The sequence below is a fragment of the Crocuta crocuta genome, unplaced genomic scaffold, assembly GCF_008692635.1.
Source record: "Crocuta crocuta isolate KB4526 unplaced genomic scaffold, BGI_CrCroc_1.0 scaffold73, whole genome shotgun sequence".
Taxonomy (NCBI): domain Eukaryota; kingdom Metazoa; phylum Chordata; class Mammalia; order Carnivora; family Hyaenidae; genus Crocuta; species Crocuta crocuta.
Window position 1 is genome coordinate 683,280 of NW_027529443.1, and position 24,601 is coordinate 707,880.

The 24,601-nt window shown below is 50.8% G+C and overlaps 2 protein-coding genes across 2 annotated transcripts; both read left to right on the forward strand.

The window, feature by feature from the left end:
• The first annotated feature begins 7,455 nt into the window (after positions 1 to 7,455).
• LOC144228463 (uncharacterized) lies at positions 7,456 to 10,702 on the forward strand. The gene is made up of 3 exons (XM_077760273.1): positions 7,456 to 7,830; positions 7,999 to 8,112; positions 9,010 to 10,702. Exons 1-3 carry the CDS (start codon positions 7,635 to 7,637, stop codon positions 10,224 to 10,226), a joined length of 1,527 nt encoding a protein of 508 aa, XP_077616399.1. The 5' UTR covers positions 7,456 to 7,634; the 3' UTR covers positions 10,227 to 10,702.
• Positions 10,703 to 17,814: 7,112 nt separating this feature from the next.
• Positions 17,815 to 23,802, forward strand: ZNF689 (zinc finger protein 689). Its single transcript, XM_077760352.1, has 3 exons — positions 17,815 to 18,345; positions 18,568 to 18,681; positions 20,429 to 23,802. Exons 1-3 carry the CDS (start codon positions 18,141 to 18,143, stop codon positions 21,610 to 21,612), a joined length of 1,503 nt encoding a protein of 500 aa, XP_077616478.1. The 5' UTR covers positions 17,815 to 18,140; the 3' UTR covers positions 21,613 to 23,802.
• The last annotated feature ends 799 nt before the right edge of the window (positions 23,803 to 24,601 follow it).

The window sequence follows — 24,601 nt, forward strand, 5'->3', positions numbered from 1 at the left end:
CCAGAAATAAATAAAACATTAAAAAATACTTATAAAAATGTGTATTTTTAAGAGAGAAACAGACAGACAGACAGAGCACAAGTAGGGGAGAGGCAGAGAGAGAGGGAGACAGAATCTGAACTGGGCTCCAGGCTCTGAGCTATCAGCCCAGAGCCTGATTTGGGGGTGAACTCACCATCCGTGAGATCATGACCTGAGCTGAAGTTGGACAATTAACCGACTGAGCCACCCAGGCGCCCCTCAATGTCCTTATTCTTATTTTATTTATTTATTTATTTATTTATATTTTTGAGAGAGAGACAGTGTGAGTGGGGGAGGGGCAGAGAGAGAGGAAGACAGAATCCAAAGCAGCCTCCAGGCTCTGAGCTAGCTGTCAGCACAGAGCCCAATATGGGGCTCGAACCCACGAACCATGAGATCATGACCTGAGCCTTAGTCCGACACTTAGCCGACTGAGCCACCCAGGCACCCCTATTTTTTAAAATTATTTTAATGTTTTATTTATTTTTGAGAGACAGAGTACACGTAGGAGAGGAGCAGAGAGAGAGGGAGACACAGAATCCAAAGCAGCCTCCAGGCTCTGAGCTGTCATGTCAGTACAGAGCCTGACACCTGAAGAACTCAGGAACCGTTGAGATCATGACCTGAGCCGAAGTCGGACGCTTAACCGACTGAACCACCCAGGCGCCCCTCAATGTTCTTATTCTTAAATAGGGACCACAGTCTTTACCCTCACAAGGAATGCTGCTCAGAGTTAGATGATTCACAAGAAGGCTGTTGCGCACCTGGGACAATGAAGAAATTCCATAAATATGCTTAGCTCCCTAGAATTGGCTTCATTTTGCAGCCAGGAAGCACTCCCGGAGGCCTGTGGGGCTGCAGAACAGAAGAAGCCGAGGTGGAATCGCTCAAAGGACGCTGACCAATGTGGGCTCCTCCTCCCCGAAGCCTCGTCCTGAGCTTGTGAACCGACCCCCTGTTAGGCGTTACCTAGCAACAGCGTCCTAGAGTCTGGCCCCAGGGACCAACCAGCGCAGCCCTAGTACTTCAGCGATGGAGTGGCCCAATCACTGGGCGCTGCCGGAATGCAAGTCCTCCAATCTCCGCTGGCGCTTAGGAATTGTGAGAGCCTTAGCTGAGTATTCGGAACTGACTCTTAATAGGTAAGGTCAACCGAGCCGAATAGCAACTTTACGAGTGTGTCTGAATGACCGTTGTGAAGGCAGGTCCCCATATTCTCTTGGGGGCATTTTCCTGTACCATTGTCCACTCTGAGTACCAAAGTGACCCACGACGCCGTGATTCCTCTGTTCCGACCGCAACTTGGCCCCCAAGCGAAACCGGATCTGGGCCAGCTCCGACGCCGGGCCCAGCGGGGCAGTGTCTCCCAGGCCCGGAAAAGACAGTGGCGCTGGGGTTGGGGCTTCCAGGGTCTGGGGACTGGAAGAGTCCAAAGCGCCCCCTACAGCCCCGATCCCCATGCGGAGCCCAGAGCCTGGACCCCACCCGAGGAGGCTGGGGGCCGTCAAGCCTCGCCGTGGTGGCGAGGGATTTTTTCTTGAGAGAGTGGAGAAATCTGAGGCTGGAAGGCCTTGAACTGGATGTGATGCCAGAGACCTATGGCCACCTGAGGGCGCTCACTCTGCCCATTTTTGCCCACTCCTTTATTAATGTTCCCCAATGTATCTAAACCAGTTCTTGGGCGAGAGCTACAGACCCAGAGACCACACAGACGGTACAAAATGCCTACAGGGGCTAGGGGACCGAAGGCAAAGTGGCGAGTATTGGGCTGAAGCTTAGGGAGGGATTGTCCTAGAAGGTCTCCTGGAAGCCTTGAGGGTTTTTTGATGTTGTTTGCTTTATTTTGCTTTCCTCCTCTAAGGCTACAACTTAGTTGATTTTTTAAACAGCTTTATTGAGATATAATTCACACATCATGAATTTCATCCCTTTAAAGTGTACAATTCAGGGGCACCTGGGTGGCTCAGTCGGTTAAGCATCCCACTTCGGCTCAGGTCATGATCTCATGGTTAGTGGGTTCGAGCCCCACGTCAGGCTCTGTCCTGACAGCTCAGAGCCTGGAGCCTGCTTCAGATTCTGTGTCTTCCTCTCTCTGACCCTCCCCTGCTCACATTGTCTCTCTCTCTCTCTCAGAAGTAAATAAAACATTTTTAAAAATTTAAAGTATACAATTCAGTGATTTTTAGTATATTTAGAGAGCTGTACAACCGTCACCACAATCTAACTCCAGAACATTTTCATCACTCCAGAAAGAAACCCTTTAGCCATCACGATTCCATTTTCTCCTCCTCTAGCCCCTGGAAACAGTAATCTACTTTTGTCTGTTGATTTGCCTATTCTGGACATTTCATATCATTAGAATCATAAGATAATGTGGTCTTTTGTGTCTGTTTTTTTTTCATATGGCATAATGTTTCGAAGGTTCATCCATGTTGTACCATGAATCATTATTTTTTAAAAATGTTTTATTTATTTCAGAGAGAAAGACAGACAGCATGAACAGGGGAGGGTGAGAGAGAGAGGGAGACACAGAATCTGAAACAGGCTCCAGGCTCTGAACTAGCTGCTAGCATAGAGCCCGACGCGGGGCTCGAACCCACGAACCATGAGATCATGACCTGAGCTGAAGTCGGACGCTCAACCGACTGAGCCATCCAGGCGCCCCATGAATCATTATTTTTAAAACATGTTTTAGCAGTTTATTTATTTTTTTTAAGAGAGAGACAGAGGGAGAGTGAGAGCAGGAGAGGGGCAGAGGGAGAGGAAGAGAGAGAGGATCCCAAGCAGGCTCTACACTGTTAGCACAGAACCCGACTTGGAGCTCAGACTCACAAACTGTGAGTTCATAACCTGAGTGGAAATGAAGAGTTAGACAATTAACTGACTGAGCCACCCAAGTGCCCCATTTTAAAAACATTTTTAATAGATTTTGTTTTTTAGAGTAATTTAGGGTTAAGCTGACAGTACAGAGAGTTCCCATATCCCTTTACCCTCTATCCCAGCCTCCTTACTATCAGCATCCCATACCAGATTGGTACATTTGTTATAATCCATGAATCTACATTGATATATCATTAGCATCCAAAGTCCATAGTTTGGGACGCCTGAGTGGCTCAGTCGGTTGAACGTCCGACTTCAGCTCAGGTCATGATCTCACAGTTCGTGGGTTCGAGCCCCGCGTCAGGCTCCGTGCTGACAGCCAGCTCAGAGCCTGAAGCCTGCTTCACATTCTGTGTCTCCCTCTCTCTCTGACCTTCCCCTGCTCATGCTGTCTCTCTCTCAGAAGTAAATAAAACATTAAAAAAACCCTCAAAGTCCATAGTTTATATTAGGATTCACTTTTGGTTTTTCTACATTCTATGGGTTTTGGCAGATGCATAATGCTATGTATCCACCATTATTACAGAATCATTACCCTAATAATCCACCTATTTGTTCCTTCTCCCCAAACCCTGGCAACCACTGATCTTTTTATTGTCTCCATGGTTTTGCCTTTTCCAGAATGTAATATAGTTGAACTCATACAGTATATAGCTTTTCCAGATTGCCTTCTTTCTCTTAGCAATATGCATTTAAGGTAACTACATGTCTTTTCATGGCTTAATAGCCCATGTCTCTTTAGTGCTAATATTTCACTGTATAAATGTACCACAGGTCATTTAGCCATTCACCTACTAAAAGACATCTTGGTTGCTTCCAAGCTTTGGCAACTATGAAAGTTGCTGTAAGCATCTATGTGCAGGTTTTTGTGTGGACATGATTTATCAACTTATTTAGGTAAATACCAAGGAGCATAATTGCTGGATCATATGGTTAGTGTACGTTTAGTTTTGTAAGATATTGACAATATTCATTCATTCATTCATTCAACACTGGGCCCAAACTCACAACCCTGAAACTGAGACCTGAGCTGAGATCGGAGTTGGATGCTTAACTGACTGAGCCACCCAGGCACCCCATAGAAATTGATAATCTTATAAAATGGCTGCACTAATGGCTTTTTTTTCCTTTGTCAAAGTATGCTCTACACCCAGTGTAGAATTTGAACTCGTGACCCCAAGATCAAAAATCGTATGTTCTACCAACTGAGCCAGCCAGTTGCCCCAGTACTAAATGCTTTTTAAATGAATTCCTCACGAGTTTGTATATCATGTCATCTACAGATAGCAGTAGTTTTACATCTTTCTAACCTGGATGTTTTATTTCATTTTCTTGCCTAATTGTTCTGGCTAGAACAGTACAATGTAATCAAATAGAAGTGATGAGAATAATAATGGCGTGTAGAATAGAATAGAAGTGGCAATCGTGGACTTCCTTGTCTCGTTCCTGATCTTATGAGAAAAGCATTCAGTCTTCCAACAGGTTGAGGACATTCCCTTTTATTTTTAGATTTGAGTGTTTTTATCACGAAGAGGTGTTGGATTTTATCAAGTGCTTTTTGCACTTGTTAAGATGATTATGTAGTTTTTGTCTTTATTTTATTGATATATGATATATTAATTGATTTTCAGATATTAAACCAACTTTACATCCCTGAACTCAACCTGTCCAATCATTGTATATAATGTTTTATGTGTTGCTGGATTTGGTCTGATAGTGTATTTGGTTAAGTACTTTTGTTTTTACTTGTGGTAAAATACACACTGTATAAAATTTACCACCTTAACCATTTTTTAAGTGTACACTCGCATTGTTGGGCAACCAATCTCCAGACCTTCATCATCTTGCAAAACTGAAACTCTATACTCATTAAACAACTCTCATTATCCCTCTCTCCTCAGCCCATGGCCATCACTCAACCACAATTCCACCTCTGCTTCTATGACTTTGACTGCTTTAGATACCTCATATAAATGGAATCATACAGTATTTACCTTTTTGTGACTGGCTTATTTCATTTAATATAATGTCCTCAAGTTTTTTTATTATTTAATTTTTTATAGTTTATTTATTTTTGAGACAGAGACAGAGAATGAGCGAGGCAGGGGCAGAGGGAGAGGGAGACACAGAATCTGAAACAGACTCCAGACTCTGAGCTGCCAGCACAGAACCCAATGCAGGGCTTGCACCCACGAACCATGAAATCATGACCTGAGCTCAAGTCAGATGCTTAACTGACTGAGCCACCCAGGTGCCCCTATCATGTCCTCAAGTTTAATCCAAGTTGTAGCATGTGTAGAATTTCCTTTCTTTTTAAGATGAATAATATATTCCATTCCATGTATCCACCATATTTTGCTTATCCATTCATCAGTCAACAGACACTTGGGTTACTTGCATCTCTTAACTATTGTGAATAATACTACTATAAGCATGTGTATACAAATATCTCTTCAAGGCCATGCTTTGAATTCTTAGGGTATATATGCAAACTGGAATTGGATATATAAAGTAATTCTATTTTTAATTTTTTTTAAACCCACCATACAGTTTTCTATAGTGGCTGCACCATTTTGCATTTCCACTGATAGTGTACAGGATCCCAATTACTCCACATCTTCACCAGCCCTTGTTCTTTTTTCTTTTTATCTCTTTCTTTCCTTTTCATAGTAGGCATCCTAATGGTTTTGAGAACAGCACAGTTTTTTGAATATTGAACAGTTTTCTCTAATCATGCCTTTAAAAAAGTTTTTTTTAATGTTCTATTTATTTTTGAGAGAGAGAGAGAGACAGCATGAGCAGGGGAGGGTCAGAGAGAGAGGGAGACACAGAATCCAAAGACAGGTTTCAGGCTCTGAGCTAGCCGTTGGCACAGAGCCCCATGCAGGGCTCGAACCCATGAAAGGTGAGACCATGACCTGAGCTGGAGTCGGACGCTTAACCGACTGAGCCACCCAGGCGCCCCTAATCATACCTGTTTTAATCAACTGCTATTAATGCAATTTCTCTAGTTCTTTTTCTGGGTTTTAGTCAATTAGGAGCCATTTGCCTTTTTTCTTTCTTTCTTCTTCCTAATTGATTCACAATACTTCTTTTTTTTTCTGTATTCGACTCAGGTGAGAGACTGTCCTATGATGACCCAGAGTGTGTCAAGGCTACCACTGTGGCTTTCTCATAGTTAATCCCATGTAAACATTCACAGGCAAATATGTTGGAAAATGGGTGTCACCTGAGGTGAAATATGCAAGAAGCCTACTGCCCTGCCCTCAAATGCATAAAGAAGACATGCTAAGCTGGGAATGAAGTCTGCACGGTATTGTGATGTCTCTACTAACTTGGGCTTTTCCAGCCCTTGAGGCACCCAGCCCTTTGTGTATTTATGTGTCTACCTCACAGGGTTGTAAGCACCACTGAGAGCAAGCACCCTCAGAGCCACCTCTTTCCAGTTCCCAGCATTGTTTGGAGATGTCACGTGTAATCTCATCAGACAGGGAAAGCTGCAGGTGCTCAAGGACTACATCGTGGGTCAAGCCCGGCGGAGACTCGAGAATCTGGAAGCCTGTAGAAAGCCGTGTAACCTCCATGGGAGAGGCTTTCGTTAGCTCCCTGCTCTGTACCCAGCTCCTGGAGCTGTGTTACACACACACACACACACACACACACTCACGAGGGCTCAACGCACGCAATGCACGTTTGAACGTCGTTCATACCTGGGTGCAAAGGAGGCAGGGAGCCCCATCTGGAGCTATCACACACACACACACACACACACACGGTGCAAAGGAGGCAGGGAGCCCCACAGCGACGCAGGCAGCGGTGTGGTCCGGGGCCCAGCGGGCCCGGGTTGGAGGAGCCCCATCTGGAGCTATCTCACACACACACACACACACACACACACACACACACACGGTGCAAAGGAGGCAGGGAGCCCCACAGCGACGCAGGCAGCGGTGTGGTCCGGGGCCCAGCGGGCCCGGGTTGGAGGAGCCCCATCTGGAGCTATCTCTCACACACACACACACACGGTGCAAAGGAGGCAGGGAGCCCCACAGCGACGCAGGCAGCGGTGTGGTCCGGGGCCCAGCGGGCCCGGGTTGGAGGAGCCCCATCTGGAGCTATCTCTCACACACACACACACACGGTGCAAAGGAGGCAGGGAGCCCCACAGCGACGCAGGCAGCGGTGTGGTCCGGGGCCCAGCGGGCCCGGGTTGGAGGAGCGCTGCTGTGGATCCGCCGTCCGCTCGCACGCGCGGCCTGGCACGGAGCAGGGGCTCAACCTGTGCGCGCCGCGGAGTCGCTGTGACTCCAAGACTGCCAGTTCGCACGCTGCAGCCGGCTTCCCTCCCAACGGAGTGATTCTCCGAGGTCCAATCAGAACGCCGGCTCGTTGCTTCCTGCCCCGCGCCACCCAATTGCTGTGCAGGGGAAGGAGAAGGGCGTGAAGCCCAATGACGTCATGATCCTTAAGGGCGAAGGTTTCCAGCCCCGGTGCGGCTTGGGGTGGGTGCGCGTCTTGCGCGCTTCCACTGTGGCAGAAGGTGCTCGAGTCCAGGTCCATGCAGGACTCGTAAGAATAACACCTTAGGGGTTTGTACTGGTCCCACAAGAGGCTGGTCCTGGTGCGCTTCGGGCCGCCTCCGCGGCGCCCTGAGCCCGAGGACCGGCCAAGTTTGGCCCCGCAGCGCCCAGAACCCCGAGCCCGCTGGCGAACGGAGAAACAACGTTGGTTCCATGGCGCCGCCTGGGACTCCGCTCCTCGCTGGCGGGCAGGGGGGGATTCACCCAGAGCGAGGGAAGCCGGGCGTCTTGAGCTTCGCGGACGTGGCCGTGTACTTCTCCCCGGAGGAGTGGGGGTGTCTGCGGCCCGCGCAGAGGGCCCTGTACCGGGACGTGATGCGGGAGACCTACGGCCACCTGGGCGCGCTCGGTGAGGCCCGCCCCGCCCCCTTCTCTCCCTTTTTGTTACACGGGCATTTTTAGACTTCGGGTCCAGATGCGCCCAAGTGTCCGTTGTTGGGTCCGCTAGGGTTCGGAGGCTGTGTCCACCGCCTTATCTAGGCCCCATCCTTTTATCCTCTCCCCCCGCCCCCCGCAGGACTCGCAGGCCCCAAACCCGCCCTCATCTCCTGGATGGAGAGAAAGAAGGAAGCGTGGAGCCCGGAGGCCGAAGATCCCGAGGACGTGCTGAGGCACCCAGGATCTGGGATGGGTGAGGAAAGGCGGGCTGAGCTGGAAGTCAGCCTCTTTTGGGAAGGAGCCCCAGGCGGGGCCTTTCTCCTGGCAGCCTTCTTCCCACACACGGCCTGCGTTACATACCCTAGTCAGAATCCTCTAAGCCTTCATTTCCAAAGTTCCCTTTATCAGACCTGGTACCTTCCTTAGGTCAGGGATAGCTGGGTAGGGGGGAAGAGAAGTTGGGGGTATAACTTATTGAGCCTTTCTCTGTGTGCCCAGAGTATCTGCATGTCTCAGAAAGGGTCCAGAAGTTCACTTAGTGAAATTGGTAATTTTAGCCCAGGTGGTGGCTGCTATGTGTGTGTGTGTGTGTGTGTGTGTGTGTGTGTGTCTGTTTTTTCACATTTGAGATGGCACAAGCAGGGGAGGGGCAGAGAGAGAATGCCAAGCAGGCTCCGCACTGCCAGCACAGAGCCTGATGTGGGGCTCAAACCCATGAACCTCGACATCATGACCTACATGAGTGGAAATCAAGAGTCGGAGGCTTAACCAGCTGACCACCCAGCAGCCCCTGTGACTGCTGTTGTTATATACACAACGGACCTGTGGTCCGTTCCAGTGCCTTGAGAAATCTCCCTGCTGAAATACCTACCTTTAGGGGCTTTAATGTGGCAGGTGATTGCTTATTTCTGACAGGCAGTACTGTCCCTCACCTTCTGACAAAACTCTAATTTTCCAAGCCCTAAATGGGGAGGGGGGCCTGGAATGGGGGGGCTGTTGCCTCGGATGAACCCGGAGGCTCTGAAACAGGGACTACGCCAGAGAAACGAACTGCCGCTTCCCTTCACCTACATCTCCCCATAGTGAGAGAAACATAGGCCGGGACAGGCAGGCACTCACGTTTTTGGTTTCGATTCTCTTGTCTCTTTAGAAAGCAAGAAAAAGAAGAATGAACACAGCAGCAACATAGGGGCCAAGGAGTCTGAGGACGCTCCTGTGGAGGACGGGCCACCGACGAAGGGCAGGCTGGGTCCTGGTTTGAGAGACTGCAGCCGTTCAGTGCCTCAGGTCTCCACAGACACGGGACCCCAGGGCACCGAGACTCCCAAGAGGCCCTACCCCTGCCTGGAATGCAACCGTTCTTTCAGCTACCCCTCCCTCCTCGCCAGCCACCAGCGGGTCCACTCTGGGGAGCGGCCCTTTCCCTGTGACCAGTGCGGACGTTGCTTCCGCCAAAGAGGCAACCTGTCTGTCCATATGCGCGTACATACAGGGGAGAAGCCCTTCTCCTGCCCGGACTGTGGGAGGCTCTTTGCCTACCCCTCGATGCTGGTCAGACATCGGCGAATCCACTCTGGAGACCGTCCATATGTCTGTGGGCCTTGTGGGGTTCAGTTCTCCCAGAGGGCTCACCTGGTCCAGCACCAGCTGCTTCATACAGGGGACAAGCCTTATTCGTGCCCGGATTGTGGCCGCTGCTTCCGCCAGACAGGGGCCCTGGCCGTCCACAGACACAGACACGGTGGGGAGAAGCCGTACGTGTGTACCGAGTGTGGCCGCCACTTTACACATCCTTCCCTCTTGGCTATCCACCAACGCACCCATACTAGGAAGAAGCCCCATATCTGTTCTGACTGTGGTCGGGGCTTTGCCTACCCCTCCCTCCTGACCAATCACCAGCGGGTCCACTCTGGTGAGCGCCCCTACCCCTGTGCCCATTGCAGTGCCCGCTTTGCCCAGCAAAACAACCTGCTGCAGCATCAGCTCATTCACACAGGCGAAAAACCCTACGAGTGCCCTGATTGTGGCCGCCGCTTCCGGCAGAGTGGCTCTCTGGCTATCCACAGGCGCACACATACAGGGGAGAAGCCCTACTCCTGCCCTGAGTGTGGGCACCAGTTTACCTCTTCATGTGTCCTCAACAGTCACAGGCGCATCCATTCTGTTGAGAGGCCCTTCCCTTGTTCCCAGTGTGAGAAAACCTTTAAACGAAAGAGTGCCCTGGAAGCCCACCATTGGATCCATCGTACGCGCAGGACAAGTCGGAGGGCTGCCGGACCTCTGTTACCACCTCCAGCCCAAGCTTCTGTCCCTGAGGGTCAGGAACCGTCAGTACGCTTCCGGCATTTTCCTGATGGGTTCCAGTAGCGCGAGTGTCTGAGTTCAGCAATGGGAATGAGCGAATGTTTTAAGATTCTCCCTCAAGTGTTGGGAAGGAGGTGCACGAAGGGCATAGGAGGGATAGGAGAGGGGAGAAAAATGGAATCCATCAAAAAGGAGATGATGGGGGCTGAGCCACATCTAGAGTCTGTGAGTGACCTGGGAGCTGAGAGGGAGGACATCGAGAGGGAAGAACCTTCCAGAAAAAGCACCAGTCTCCTCCACTCCACTCCCAGCACCAATTGCTGACCTCCAACCTTTCAGCTCCCAGTTTCCCCTAATTCTAGAGCTCAGGCCATCAAATCTCAGTTTGGACCAGGAGCCACAATATAAAAGGAGGGTCCTAGGGTTTGAACTAGTTTATCCCACGTTCAATCTTGGCTCATCGCTTGCATCATCATCTCTTTATAAAATAAGTACATTAATCCGGCCCCCAAGGTGGTTGTGAGGATTAAATAACACATATTCAGTCAAAACTGTCTAGTACAATACTTTACACGGGTGTATATCCTCCCAAGCTTTGCAGGTAGAGTTGTTTGAATATTATCTAACAGCTAATCATCCCTGGTGAAAACAACTCTTCCAATGTAATTTTCGTAGCTCTTTTTTTTTTAATGTTTATTTTTTCAGAGAGAGACGGGGCTCGAGTGGGGGAGGAGTAGAGAGAGGAAGACACAGAATCTGAAGCAGGCTCCAGGCTCAGAGCTGTCAGCACAGAGGGCCAAAGTTCAATGCTTAACTGACTGAGCCACCCAGGCACCCCTCATAGCTCTTTTCAGCAAGTTAGAAACTATTATTGCCTTTCCCCCCCCCGCTAAGTGATTCACAGTGCTTATCTTCTGTGCTCACCTCAGAGGTGAGAGACTGTCTCATAATTCCCTGGGGTGTGTTAGTGCTACCACTGTGGCTTTGCTTACCTTTGCTTACATATTATGTGTCTCTCTCACGGGGTTGTAAGGACCACTGAGAGCAAGCACCATCAGCGCCACCTCTGGCCAGTCCCTAGCATTGTGTTCGGAGATGCCACTCTTAATCACAGACAGGAAGAGCTGCAGGTGCTCAAGGACTATACATCGTGGGTCAAGCCCCGCGGAGACTCGAGAATCTGGAAGCCTGCAGAGAGCAATGTAACCTCCATGGCCTAGGAGACTCTGTTCAGCTCCCTGCTCTATACCCAGCTCCTGGAGCTGTGTTTTACACACACACACACACACACACACACACACACACACACACACACGGGTTCAGTGCACTTTTAAACGTTGTTCATATATCTGGGTGCAAAGGAGGCAGGAAGTTCCACAGCGACGCAGACGGCGCTGTGGCCCGGGGAGGAGGAGCGCTGCTGTGGGCCCGCCGTCCGCTCGCACGCGCCGGGCACTGAGCAGGTGTTCAACCAGTGCGCGCTGCGGCCTCGCGGCGGCTCCAGGAAGAAGGCCGGCTCGCACGCTGCAGCCGGCTTCCCTCCAACGGAGTGATTCTCCGAGGCCCAATCAAAACGCTGGCTCGTTGCTTCCTGTCCCGCGCCATCCAATGATTGTGCAGGGGAGGGAGAAGGGCGTGAAGCCCAGTGGCGCCATCATCGTTGAGGGCGAAAGGTTTAAGGATCTGGTGCTGTGCCCTGTGCCCTCTTCAGGGAAGTGATGCGGCAAATCCAGGACTACCTACGTGGGCGCGATCGCAGAGTCCCAGCCCTCCCCTTGTCCCCTTTTGGCGAAAAGGGGTACTAGTCCGCTTCGGTCCGGACGCGCCAGAGTGTCTCTTGTTGGGGAGGGTCTTCTCCCGTAGGGTTCAGGAGGCTGTACCCAACCCCGCAAAGGAATCACTCTCTAGGCTTCATCCTCTCACCCTGTCCTCTGTCAGCCTATTTTCCCCTAGGATCCGCAGGCCCCAACCCCGCCCTCATCTCCTGGAGATGAAAGAAGGAGGCGTGGAGCCCGGACGCCAAGGAGGAGGGGGCAAGGCACCTAGATCTAGGATAGGCAAGGAGAGTGGGGGCTGGGCTGGAAGTCAGCCTCTCCTGAGAGCGAACTGGGGCAGGCCCTTTCTTCCGGCAGCCACATCTACACCTCACCCTTCTCTTTAAAGACCCCAATTCATAAGAATCCGATAAACCTTCTCTTCTAAAGTTCTCCTTCCCAGACCTGGAGGATTCCTTGTGTTCTAGGGTAGCCGGTCCCGCTGGTTCAGGTTGGGGATTGGGGCGAGGCCACAGTTGGGGATTAAGGTCTTTCGCCTTCTTAATGCTGAATACTTAAGAGTGTTGTTTCCAACAGGGCTTTCTTCAATCATCGCAATGTTCTGTATCTTTGCTGAGGGAACACAGAAGCCTCTGGCCACGTCTTTTAACACCTGAAATGTGGTTAGGGTGCTTGAGGAAGTGAATTTTTCATTTTAATTAACTTAAGCCTAGAGAATATGCATGATGTATTTTTGACTGGCCTTGGAAAGAGATCAGAAGTTCACTTTGGTTTCGTGGCCTGCCCTTGTTTCTCAGGGCATATCCTGCCTTTTGAAGCTGCCCAGAGCCCTCTATAGAATTTAAAGCCTTGCCACCTTTCATTTAGGATGCAAACAGGTTTTTGTGTGCTCAAAAGGCAGTGAGGTCTGTTTTTGGAGAAATGTCTGTATTTACGGTCTTTCTCCAGGGATAGGTGTCGGCTTACCTCTGAAAAAAATTCAGCCTTTCCTTGTGTGAACCCTCTCTGATTCTGGAGGCCTGGAGTGAGAAGGGATGGTACTTTTTCTGAAAATGTCCTGAGGCAGGTGGGGCATCGCTGGGGGGAGGGGATTCACACTTAGATCCTTCTGCCTTGAATGAACAGGCACTCAGTCCCCAGTCCTGCTCCACCTGAGGTGATTCAAAGCACTCCACAGCCTTTAGTTCCAATTCTCTTGTCTCTGCAGAGAGCAAGAGTAAAGAAAAGAAGGGGGGAACGGGGGTGAAGAAGCTTAAGCAGCCTGTGTGAGAGAGGCTGCCCGATAAAGCCGCATGACATGAGCCCTTTGAAGTAACCGGGGCCCTAAGGCCAGGGGCATGGCCAGACATCAGCTCAGGGCTCCTGAACTATAGGACAACAGTGCTGTCTGGCTCCAAAGAAACCCTACCCAAGTCTTGGCTGTCCTCTTCCTCCTGGCCAGACACCGGCAGGCCTACTGGGCTGAGCAGCCTTCCCTGTGACAGTGTGGATGCTGCTCTCAGTGCAAGGATCTGACCCACCATCAGCCCGTCCACACGTGAGACAGCCTTCCCCAGTCCCCAGTGTGGCTGCTGCTTTTGAAAACGTAGGGCCCAGGCCACCAACAGAAGGAAGAAGCTTTATGCGAGTCTGGACTGCGGGCAGCTCTTTGCCATCTCCTCACTGTTAGACACAGGCAGATCCACCCTGGTGACTGTCCCCGTGTGTGTGGCTCATGTGGTGTCCCCGTTTCCCAGAGGGCTCACCTGGTTTAGCACCAGCTGCTCCAAATAGGGCACATCCGCGTCCCGACTGCACCTGCCACTTCCACTCTGGCAGTGCCCTGGATGCCCATAAGGGCAGACACGTGGGCAGACTGTGGGTGCAACTTTGCATACCCGCCTCCTGGCCAACCACCTGCTTATGCACTTGAGTTAGGATGGTCTATAGTGTGATACTCACTTTGCTCACCGAAGAAACTTGCTCCAGCACCAGCTTATCCACACGGGAAAGACGACTTCTGGCACTGTGGCTATAAGGGGGTGTTTCTGCCACAGTCTCCCTTGGCCGTTCATGGATGCACAGGCACACTCGGGAAACCTTTCTCCTGCTCAGAGTGTGGCATCTTCTTCCCCTCCTCCTCCCTCCTGCTCAGCCACAGGCACATTCACTCTAATGAGAGGCCCTATGTGGGAAGAGCTCCAAGAGAAAGCATGCCCGGAAAGCCCACCAGTGAATCCATCAGGGATACACAGAAGGGCCAAGGTGCGGGAGACCTGTGGGGTCAAGATCCCTCAGTTCATGTCCACTATTAGATTCCAGGAGCGTGGGTGAGCCAAAGGGGTTTATGAGGGACGATATGGTTTCCCATCAAGTGTTGACCATTCAGAGCAGGTGGAGCCAGGAGTGAGAGGAGAAAACGGGGGAGATGTACAAAGTGACAAAGTCTGTGGGTGCCTTGAGTCCTCCTTCCGAGAGCAGGATATAGAGGTCATTGGAAATGTACTGGTGAGTTACCCAGAAACACACAGGTTGGAACTGGACTACAAGAATCTGTTAAGAAAAGGTAAGATTCCACCATTTTTTAAAAACTTTTTAAATTTTTTTTTTTTGAGAGAGACCGCATGAGCGGGGGAGGGACAGTGTGAGAGGGAGACACAGAATCCGAAGCAGGCTCCAGGCTCCGAGCTGTCAGCACAGAGCCCCAAGCGGGGCTCGAACTCATGAACTGTGAGATCATGGCCTGAGCTGAAGACGGATGCTTAACCGACTGAGCCACCCAGGTGCCCCAAGATTTCACCATTATTGTGACTTTGTCCCAGGACTAATACTGCTTGCTGGAGTCTGGGTTTATGGTGCAATGACATTTGAGGCAAAGTTGAGTTTCCAGTCAGTCCGTAAGGTGAAGTCCACGTGTGCTATCATCTAAGGTTGCCCTGCCAGGTGCTTTCCTCTCAGTGAGCATGAAACAAGGAGAAATGATGCTCAGAGCCTTTCACCCAGTTTAGAGCTGCCAGTGCAATGCAGAAGACATTCTCTGGTTTCAAATTCCATCCCTGCCCTTAGTAACAGGTTTTGGGCAATCCGCTCTACTGTCTGATAACCGTCCTCATAAGGACTCTGAAAGGCGAATTTCCACTGTGATCATCTCTCTGAATGTGCCTACGAGGTGGCACCTGGGATGTCTCTGGCTTTTAACCTCATTATCCCAAACAGGGGGTCTTTTGTCTTTATGTGGTCCCTTGGGGTGTAGACTCCCTGGATCTTTCCCATCCTTCTCTACAGTGGACATTCTGCAGGAAGAGCCCTGCTTGTCCCCAAGCCCCGTGTGAATCCAGGAGTTTATACAGAAAGGAGCAAGGACCTCTGCTTTCACATTAAGTCCTGGGGCATCTGTCTCCAAAATGTTTCCCAATAGGTAAGAGCATCTGACTCTGCCTGATTCCTAGGCTCTGCCTTAGTGGTTCCCATCAAGATGATGGCAAGCCAGGCCAAATGGGGCCTTTCCAGCCTAGGGCCAAAAGGGTTAGGCTAAGTCTGCCTTCCCATTTCCTGTATGTGGGAAGAGGGCTCAACGCTTTTTCTCCTCAGTATTTAAACCTCTTCCTTCCTAGTCAGTGTCAGCATCATTGACAGCACATCATTACCATTTAGGCAAAATGTCCACAGAGGAGGTCTGATTCCTTCCCTGTCTTCTCTGTTTAGTCATTGTCTTCCCAATGAAATCGTTTGCTGTCTGTTTGCCTTTGTATTCCCTCAGCAGCCTACGTATACCTTCTTATTTCTCCAAACTGCACTATGTGTAGGCATAAAGCTATCAGTTTGCCCTGCACACCATCAGAGTCATTTTCCTAAAACATTATCGGATGGCAATTCACTTCTTTAGACTGATATAGAGCTCTCCAATGAGCAGGATGAAGCCATCCAGTATCTGGTGCTGACCTACCCTTTCAATCCTTTAGAGGGTTTTTAAAATTTTTTTTATATTTATTTTTGAGAGAGAGGGAGAGAGTGCAAGCAGGGGAGGGCCAGGGAAGGGAGAGAGAGAGAGGATCCCAAGCAGTCTCCGCGCTGTCAGCACAAAGCCATGACAGATCATGACCTGAACTGAAACCAAGAGTTGGACACTTACCAGACTGAGCCACCCAGGGGCCCCTCAATCCTTCGGTTTCACCCTAACAGTATCTGGTACTGTATCAGAAAATGTCCTCATTCCTTTCACTCTCAGAGCTTTCCTGAATTCTCAGCTTTGTACCAGAGATGGTTATGCTCATGGGATTTAACCGTTTATTAACAAATATACATTGAGCACCGCTGCACTCTTTATTTATTTTTTTAAATTTTTTAAAATGTTTAATTTATTTCTAGGAGAGAGAGAGAGAGAGAGAGCGTGAGCAGGGGAGGGTCAGAGAGAGAGGGAGTCACAGACTCTGAAACAGGCTCCAGAGTTTCTGGAGCTCCTGAGTTTCAGCTCCTGAGCTGGCAGTCAGCACAGAGCCGGACACGGGGCTCGAACCCACGAACCGCGAGATCATGACCTAAGCGAAAGTCGGACGCTCAACCGACTAAGCCACCCAGGTGCCCCGACCGCTGCACTCTTTAAATCCCACCAATTCATAGACCAAACTCATTTCCCACCTGATGTATCAATTTGGAAAGTCATTCAGAGGAAGGATTCTGTCTTATTCATTTTGGCAACCTTGACATTCCACCTGCTCCCCAGTAGTTTGTTCAATAAACAGTCACTATGCTTGGGACAGAGTAGAACTCAATGTTTACTGCCGTTTTTTTTTTTTTCCCCTACCTCCTCTGTTCAAAAGTCCTTTTCCTCAGAAAGTCTTACTACCCCACAATGTTATCTTGTGAATTCCTGAAACGTCCTCACTCCTTGTCAGTTCTGGGGTATCGTTTTATCCATAATAGGTGCTTTAACAAATTGATCAATGGGTTGGAGAGAGAGATGTGTGTCACTGGTTGAGGTGTGTAGCAAATGGTATATTCTCTGGCCCCCAGATCCTCTGGGAGATGACTCTAAGTTGGTGATACCCTGCACAACACTTAAACAAAAGTGGTGACAATGGAGCTGACTGGTTTCATCAACGATTTTTCTATGCCTTTCACGTACATGCTTGCAGCACTCTGTTATTGTTTGTAAATTTCTATGCCTCACTCAGCTATAATGTCCATTCAGAGCATGAACAAATGTCATGTAAGAATAAAGAATGGAGATGTGCATCAGGCTGAGCCTGAAAACGGGCCAGGAACTCTTGTTGAGTTGACCAGTGAATTCGGATAGTGCGGGGCAAGGGGCAGTGTTCAGCAGTATGAAGACCCGGTCAGCTCCGGGTCTGAATCTCTGTTCGTTCTCCTTACTAGCAGTATCCCTCTGAGGTTTTACTCATCGGTAGAATTGGATAGTGACCACCAACGACTTCACACAATAGTAGCAAAGAATAGATAAGATGAAATGTGTAATAAGAGGGGAAAGGTGACTGCGCACAGGAAAACGCCGAAGTAAATTTCCCTCCCAGAAGGGCAACAAGGAAGTTATCCAATTCTCTGAGAAGGTCACCCGGGGTAATCTCGGCCCCGGGCTGGCCGGAGTGGCTCCGTCACTCCAATCCTTCCCTCCCTCAGCGAGGCAGCGCGTGCCAGAGAACTGAGGCCCATTACCGATGCCAGGCCAGCTTGCCGCTGCCAGACTCAAAACCAGCCGGAGGAACCCGGCTTGAAGAGTCGGCTTCCTGCCCTTACGCTTCCGTTGGCTTCGTTCAAACAGGCCGCTTTCGACAGCACCCAATCAGAAAGCCCGATCTTCGACCTCCGCCCAATGAGCGCGTGTAATGGGGAGGGGGGAAAGGGCGTGGAGCCCAATCGCAGCGCCATCACACTTGAGGGCAAAGAGGTTAGGAAGCCGGCATGGCGCTCCGGTCAATAAAATCGATAGCTGGAAGCTGCCTGTGTTCCAGGCTAAGGCGGTGCGGTAGCAGCGCCGCCATCTTCCCCGAAGGCATCTTCCGGTGCCTTTCACCCAAGTTCGGGCAGGAGTTTCCTGAATAACAGCGAAAGGTTTCCGTTAGCCCGGCAAGGCGGCCGATTCCGATTCCCTCCGGGCCTCCCCAGGCAAGCTCAGCCCCGGTCCCGCGGGGGCTGCCAAATCTCCGGGTCCGCCAGGGGTCCAGGCCGAGACGGGGAAGGCCGTGGCGCCGGCTTCTGGGGTCCAATGGCGCCACCTTCGGCTCCCCTCTCTGCGCGGGGACCAGGAGAGGCCAGACCCGGCCGGAGAAGGGGAAGGAGGCCGAGGGCGGTGAAGTTCGCGGACGTGGCCGTGTACTTCTCCACGGAGGAGTGGGGGTGTCTGCGCCCCGCGCAGAGGGCCCTGTACCGGGACGTGATGCGGGAGACCTACGGCCACCTGGGCGCGCTCGGTGAGGCCCGGCCCGATTCGCTTCCGCGGGGCCCGAAGGGATGGAGGAGCTTAGGGGCGGGGGGTGGGGGGACGGCAGGGAGTCCAAGAGTGCCCAGGGACCTGGCCTGCGACCAGGTTGTGTCAGGGGAGGAGGACAAGGTCTTGGCAGGAGATGACACCGGGGAGATATTTACCCAGCGTTATCTAGGAGCTGGGCGTCTGACTGGTTCTCCTTCCCCAGGGTGCGCAGGTCCCAAACCAGCCCTCATCTCCTGGTTGGAACGAAATACCGATGATTGGGAACCGGCTGCTCTGGATCCGCAGGAGTGCCCGAGGGGGGTAACAGTCCAAAGAAGTGAGTGAAAAATGCCTGTGGAGGGCCTACGGCCTCTAACGACTCAGTCTAGAGCTTTGGCAACTAGGGGTTCCTATGGCCCCTGCTGTAATTCTTACAGTGTTCATTTTCATAACCCCAGGGTCTTGTCTCTCTGATGGTGTTGGGTGGGTCCACCATACAATGGTTTACACATCAGTTTGCAAACTAACGGTCTACAGTTCTCTATTGTGTGAATGAATCCGTGAGCCTTTCAAAGCAGTTCAAAGGAGTTACTTGCGATGTGCTTCCGAGCATCCCTGTCTCTTCAGCTAGCTTTGAATTGGGCCCTGAGACACTTGGTACCTGTCTGAGTTTTCTGGACTTGGATTGGACGGATCTCATAAGAAACAGCTGCCTGGGGTGCCTAGTTTCTGTCCTTTTGGCAGAGCGACCGCTGATCAGTGCAGGAATCTGTACTCTTCTCAGGATCAAGCAAGGCTCTGATTAATGTCATGTAGGTAGAAGGGCCCCATCTCTACCCACAGGGATGGATGTATAACCTGTCTGAGCTGGAATTTCAGTGCCACATTCTCTGAGATCAGTGCTATCTTTCCAAGATTCAGATCTGACCATGATACTTCCTTACTTAAAACCTGTCAGTTTTGGGAACATCTGGGTGGTTCAGTGGATTGAGCTTCCGACTTTGCTCAGGTCATGATCTCAAGGTCCGTGAGTTTGGGCCCTGCATCGGGCACTGTGCTGACAGCTCAGAGCCTGGGGCCTGCTTTGGATTCTTTGTTTCCCTCTCTCTCTGTCCCTATCTCCCCCCCCTCAAAAATAAATATTAAATTTTTTGTTATTAAAAAAAAACCTGCCAGTTTTTTTCCACGACAGGTTGACAGATGGCTGTCAGTTATATCAAGTCACTTGGGGAACTTGGTAAAAAAATACAGGGAATAGATTCCCAGGGGCGCCTGGGTGGCCCAGTTGGTTAAGTGGCTAACTTCAGCTCAGGTCATGATCTTGCGATTCATGGGTTTGAGCCCCGCGTCAGGCTCTGTGTTGACAGCTCAGAGCCTGGAGCCTGCTTCAGATTCTGTATCTCCCTCTCTCTGCCCCTCCCCTGCTCATGCTCTGTCTCTCAAAAATTAATAAAACATTTAAAAAAAAAAAAAAAAAAGATTCCTGAACCCAGAACTATTGATTGACTCTTATGGATGGCTACGCCGTTTGTAATGGCCCAGTCGGTTGGCATGTACATTTAGATTTGAGAACCATTGGATAAAATGTAGTTCAAGGCACTATGACTATACAGCAGTGGTTCTCAGAGTGTGGTCCTCAGACGGGCAGCAATATCACTCAGGAAAGAATTAGAAATAGAGATTCTTGGGGCCCCATCCCAGACCTGCTGAATCCAAAATTGTCTCCATAAGTTATGCAAATGGTTCTGATCACAATCAAATTTGCGAACCATTTGCTTAGACGGCCTTAGGAGCACTTAGTCACTACCAGCTCATATCTCATTTGTTTCCACTTCCTTGCCTTACACTTACCTCTTCAAAAACTTTAACTTGTAAAATCTGCATAACGGCCAAGAAACCTTTCCTGACTTCTCCAAACTGAGTTAGGGACTCCTGGAATCTCCTGTTTCTGTAGTAGGACGTCACTGAGGCACTGACACTCCTTGAAGACGGGCTGAGTCTGTTTGTGTTCCAAACACAAACTGTCGTAGTCAAGGGTGGGGGCCCAGGATTTGTTAAATTAATTTCGCCCTGTGTTTCTGTAGAAACCAGAACCAGAAAGAAGAATGGAGACCAGGAAGTATTCCCACCTAAGGAGGCACCCCGAAAGGGGAAGCGAGGGCGGCGGCCCAGCAAGCCCCGACTGCTCCCCAGGCAGACGTCGGGGGGCCCCATCTGTCCCGACTGCGGCTGCACCTTCCCCGATCGTCTGGCCCTGGAGAGCCACAAGTGTGCCCAGAATCTGAAGAAGCCTTACCCTTGCCCAGACTGCGGGCGCCGCTTTTCCTACCCCTCCCTGCTGGTCAGTCACCGGCGGGCGCACTCTGGGGAGTGTCCCTACGTTTGCGACCAGTGCGGCAAACGTTTCTCCCAGCGCAAGAACCTCTCGCAGCACCAGGTTATCCACACCGGCGAGAAGCCCTACCACTGCCCCGACTGTGGCCGCTGCTTCCGCAGGAGCCGGTCCCTGGCCAACCACCGGACCACGCACACAGGTGAAAAACCCCACCAGTGCCCCAGCTGTGGGCGCCGCTTTGCCTACCCCTCCCTGCTAGCCATCCACCAGCGCACACACACCGGGGAGAAGCCCTACACCTGCCTGGAGTGCAGCCGCCGCTTCCGTCAGCGCACCGCCCTCGTCATCCACCAGCGCATCCACACGGGCGAGAAGCCCTACCCCTGCCCGGACTGTGAGCGGCGGTTCTCCTCCTCCTCCCGCCTGGTCAGCCACCGGCGGGTCCACTCCGGGGAGCGCCCCTACGCCTGCGAGCACTGTGAGGCCCGCTTCTCCCAGCGCAGCACCCTGCTCCAGCACCAGCTCTTGCACACGGGAGAGAAGCCGTACCCCTGCCCCGACTGCGGACGTGCCTTCCGGCGGAGCGGCTCCCTCGCCATACACCGCAGCACGCACACCGAGGAGAAGCTGCACGCGTGTGAAGACTGTGGCCGCCGCTTCGCCTACCCCTCGCTCCTGGCCAGTCACCGGCGCGTCCACTCGGGCGAGCGGCCCTACGCCTGCGACCTGTGCTCCAAGCGCTTTGCCCAGTGGAGCCACCTGGCCCAGCACCAGCTCCTGCACACCGGGGAGAAGCCCTTCCCCTGCCTGGAGTGTGGCCGGTGCTTCCGCCAGAGGTGGTCTCTGGCCGTCCACAAGTGCAGCCCCAGGGCTCAAAACTGTAGCCCCAGATCCGCTGTAGGGGGGGCCGGCCAGAAGGGCAATGCCCTGTAGCACGGGAAGGACTGTGGCAGTTCATTTCCTTGCATGGAGGGGCCAGGCGAAGGGAAGGAGAAGCCCCAGGGCATCCAGGGCACAGTGAGAACAGAAACCCAGGCTCCCTGCGGCAGAGACCTGCGCTTTCGCATATTCCGCCACACTGGCTGCCTTACTGTATGTGTCTGGAACGGACAGTCCCGTTAGGAGAGGTGACATCGTTTGGTCGTTTCCCCGGCTACCCTATCCTGAAAGAATTTCTGCCTGTGGATATCAGGGCTGAAAGTTCTCCCGTCTGTTCTAGGGGCTGTTGGCTTTTGCTTTTCTAGTCTGTGCACACAGGGATTACCTGTCTGTCCCCTTGCAGGGTCAGGAGAATCCCATACTCCGGCCCTTCCTCCGTATGTGGTTAAAACAAACCTGATGTAGCCCTCTTTTCACAACACTCCTGCCAAGTGGTTTTTTTACCCTTGCTTTAAAACCTCCCTTGACAGGGAGCTTACTACCTCACAAGGCAGGTCATTTCACTGTGGGATTGCTCTGATCTTTAGAAGGCTGTTCAGGACCACATTCTCCTTCCCTGTAAACCTTGCCCAGAATATGTAATACTTCATCTACATGACAGCATTTCCGATAACTCTATCACAACTGCTTTGCCCCGCGTTTTCACGTTAAACAGCATTATTTGGTCAGTCATTCCTTAAAGACAGGGTTTCAGTTCCCACACATGCTTTCTCTCCAAATAGGTGCTGGGTTTTCAATGTTCCTTTAAAGCCGGCACCACAGTGTATGCTGTACACCTCCTTGGTCTGTACTTATCTCCGCGGCTCTAGATTGCACTGGATTCGGGGGTGGTGGCACTGCACCGGGGCTTCATTGGGTGGCAGACCCCTAAATACCTAAGTTTTTTTTTTTTTTTTAACCACATACTGTGAAGCTAAGTCTTCTGCACCCTGTGTTTGAAAAATTGGTTCAAGCTGGGTCTGGGACGTAGGCAAAGTGAGCTCTGGGAGAAGAGTTTAAGGAAAAGCAGGGGAGCTATGGTCTAGCAGCAAGAGGCAAAACTGGGACCAGCTTGAACTTCATCCAGTGGATTTGGATTCATTCCAGGCAGCCAGTGGCTGGAAAATCCTTGAGATCTGGGTCTCACTCCTCCCTGATTTCTCATCAGAATAAGGAGACATCAGCACAGAACCTTCCACGAGTCTTCAAGTCAACATTTTTCATAAAATGGGATGAGGCCATTCAAGGAGGGTAGAAAATTAAGTAATTGACTACAGAGTGGGAAGAGTCTACAGTCATCAAGTTGTGTTCGTGCCTGCCTTCCTCACATGAGCTCCCCAAAGCAGCAGCAGTGATGTGTCTTAATCTTTGATAAGCATCCCTGGTGCCCACCCCTGAGCAGATGCTCAGTAAAGCTTTACCGCATTAAATGAACAAGGCCTCCCACTTGCCTTGGGTAGCTGCACCAAATTGGAATGTCCAAATATGACTTCTCTCCTTTCCAATGGCCAGAGTGGGTCATGTTTCTACCCCTAATGCTTGTTCCTTCTGCTCCCTCATCCCAGCCCCAAAGTGGGGGAGCAGCAGGGGAACGGTGTTTGTAATTACCTCTGTTCTGGAATTTAGCAAGTTGCATTGTAACTGTTTCTCCTTGGATGAATGGATGAGCTACCCCAAGACACAGGGGTCATACCAGATTGGGTCTCATTAAAATGTCTAATAAATGAATTACATTCCTTGCGGAATTACTATTTATAAAATATAAGTGTAGGCCCTTGACTGAGTAACATTTTTACAGTTTTTTTTTTTTTTAATGTTTATTTATTTCTGAGAGAGAGCGGGAGAGGGACAGAGAGAGGAGACACAGAATTTGAAGTGGGCTCCAGGCACTAAGCTGTCAGCACAGAGGGCTATCAGAATGTCTGCCTAGCTCTGTTCTAGAACTGTCTATACTGCCTACTTTTTATCATCAGGCCGACCCAACTCTTTCTTTACCTAGGAATTTTGTGACTTTGGGCCTGGATTGTAACTCATGACTTGGGAGCCACTGGTGGCCAAGTTGCAGTGTGTGGTCTGTGGAGGGCTGAGACGAGCGACAACTTACTAGGCTCCCTGAAGCACTTCAGTCCCGGGGTCCATTCCATTGACCAGCTGTGATCCTGGCCCTATTTTCAGTAGGAGATCCCAGTATCCTTCCAATAAACTCCTCCTTCTGTTTGAGGTAGTGTGAGTTTCTGTTACTTGCAACCAAAGAGTGAACAATTCACAGCCCCAATAAGGATTTAGCTCCCATCTGCTTTACTGTCTATATACGAGCTGTGAAGAGAATATTGCAGTGTCGCTGAGAGGCAGCATGATGCCTTTTCTGATCTCCAGCCTCAATGGGGCCTTCATTATTACTTAAGTCTTCCCTCTGTCTTCACCTTCACGAGGTTTCAAATAGGAACTTTTTTTTTTAATTAAAAATTTTTAAATGTTTTATTTCTGAGAGTGAGTGAGACAGCGTGAGCAGGCGAGGGTCAGAGAAAGAGACACAGAATCCGAAACAGCTCTAGCTGTCAGCACAGAGCCCAATGCAGGGCTTGAACCCACGAACTGCGAGATCATGACCTGAGCTGAAGTTGGACGCTTAACCGACTGAGCCACCCAGGCACCACTCAAATAGGAACTCTGAACATTCCACTCCCCAATGACCACACATTTACCAGTGACCACAAGTATTCACTTGCTTCCAGAAGCCAGCTCAGGGGACTCCCTTATGCACCATGCTCGCCAACATAGCTGTCTTGGGATTGCATCTACTGCCCTCTCAGGGACTTTGCTACATCTGTTATTCTTTGTCTCTCCTCTTAATTTTATGGTTGCAGAGTCCCTCTCTTTTCTGAAACACACACATGCCAGTCTTTAAACATGCTAAAAAAAATTTTTTTTTTAAGATTTTATTTTTGAGTAATAACTCACAACCCCAAGATCAAGAGTCACACGCACACTCGACCAACTGAGC

Coding starts and splice junctions, on each gene's coding strand:
- LOC144228463 (XM_077760273.1), top strand. CDS start 7,635: ATGGCGCCGCCTGGGACTCCGCTCCTCGCTGGCGGGCAGGGGGGGATT. Junction 7,831..7,998: donor CGGCCACCTGGGCGCGCTCG/GTGAGGCCCGCC, acceptor CGCCCCCCGCAG/GACTCGCAGGCCCCAAACCC. Junction 8,113..9,009: donor GCACCCAGGATCTGGGATGG/GTGAGGAAAGGC, acceptor TTGTCTCTTTAG/AAAGCAAGAAAAAGAAGAAT.
- ZNF689 (XM_077760352.1), top strand. CDS start 18,141: ATGGCGCCACCTTCGGCTCCCCTCTCTGCGCGGGGACCAGGAGAGGCC. Junction 18,346..18,567: donor CGGCCACCTGGGCGCGCTCG/GTGAGGCCCGGC, acceptor CTCCTTCCCCAG/GGTGCGCAGGTCCCAAACCA. Junction 18,682..20,428: donor GGGGGTAACAGTCCAAAGAA/GTGAGTGAAAAA, acceptor GTGTTTCTGTAG/AAACCAGAACCAGAAAGAAG.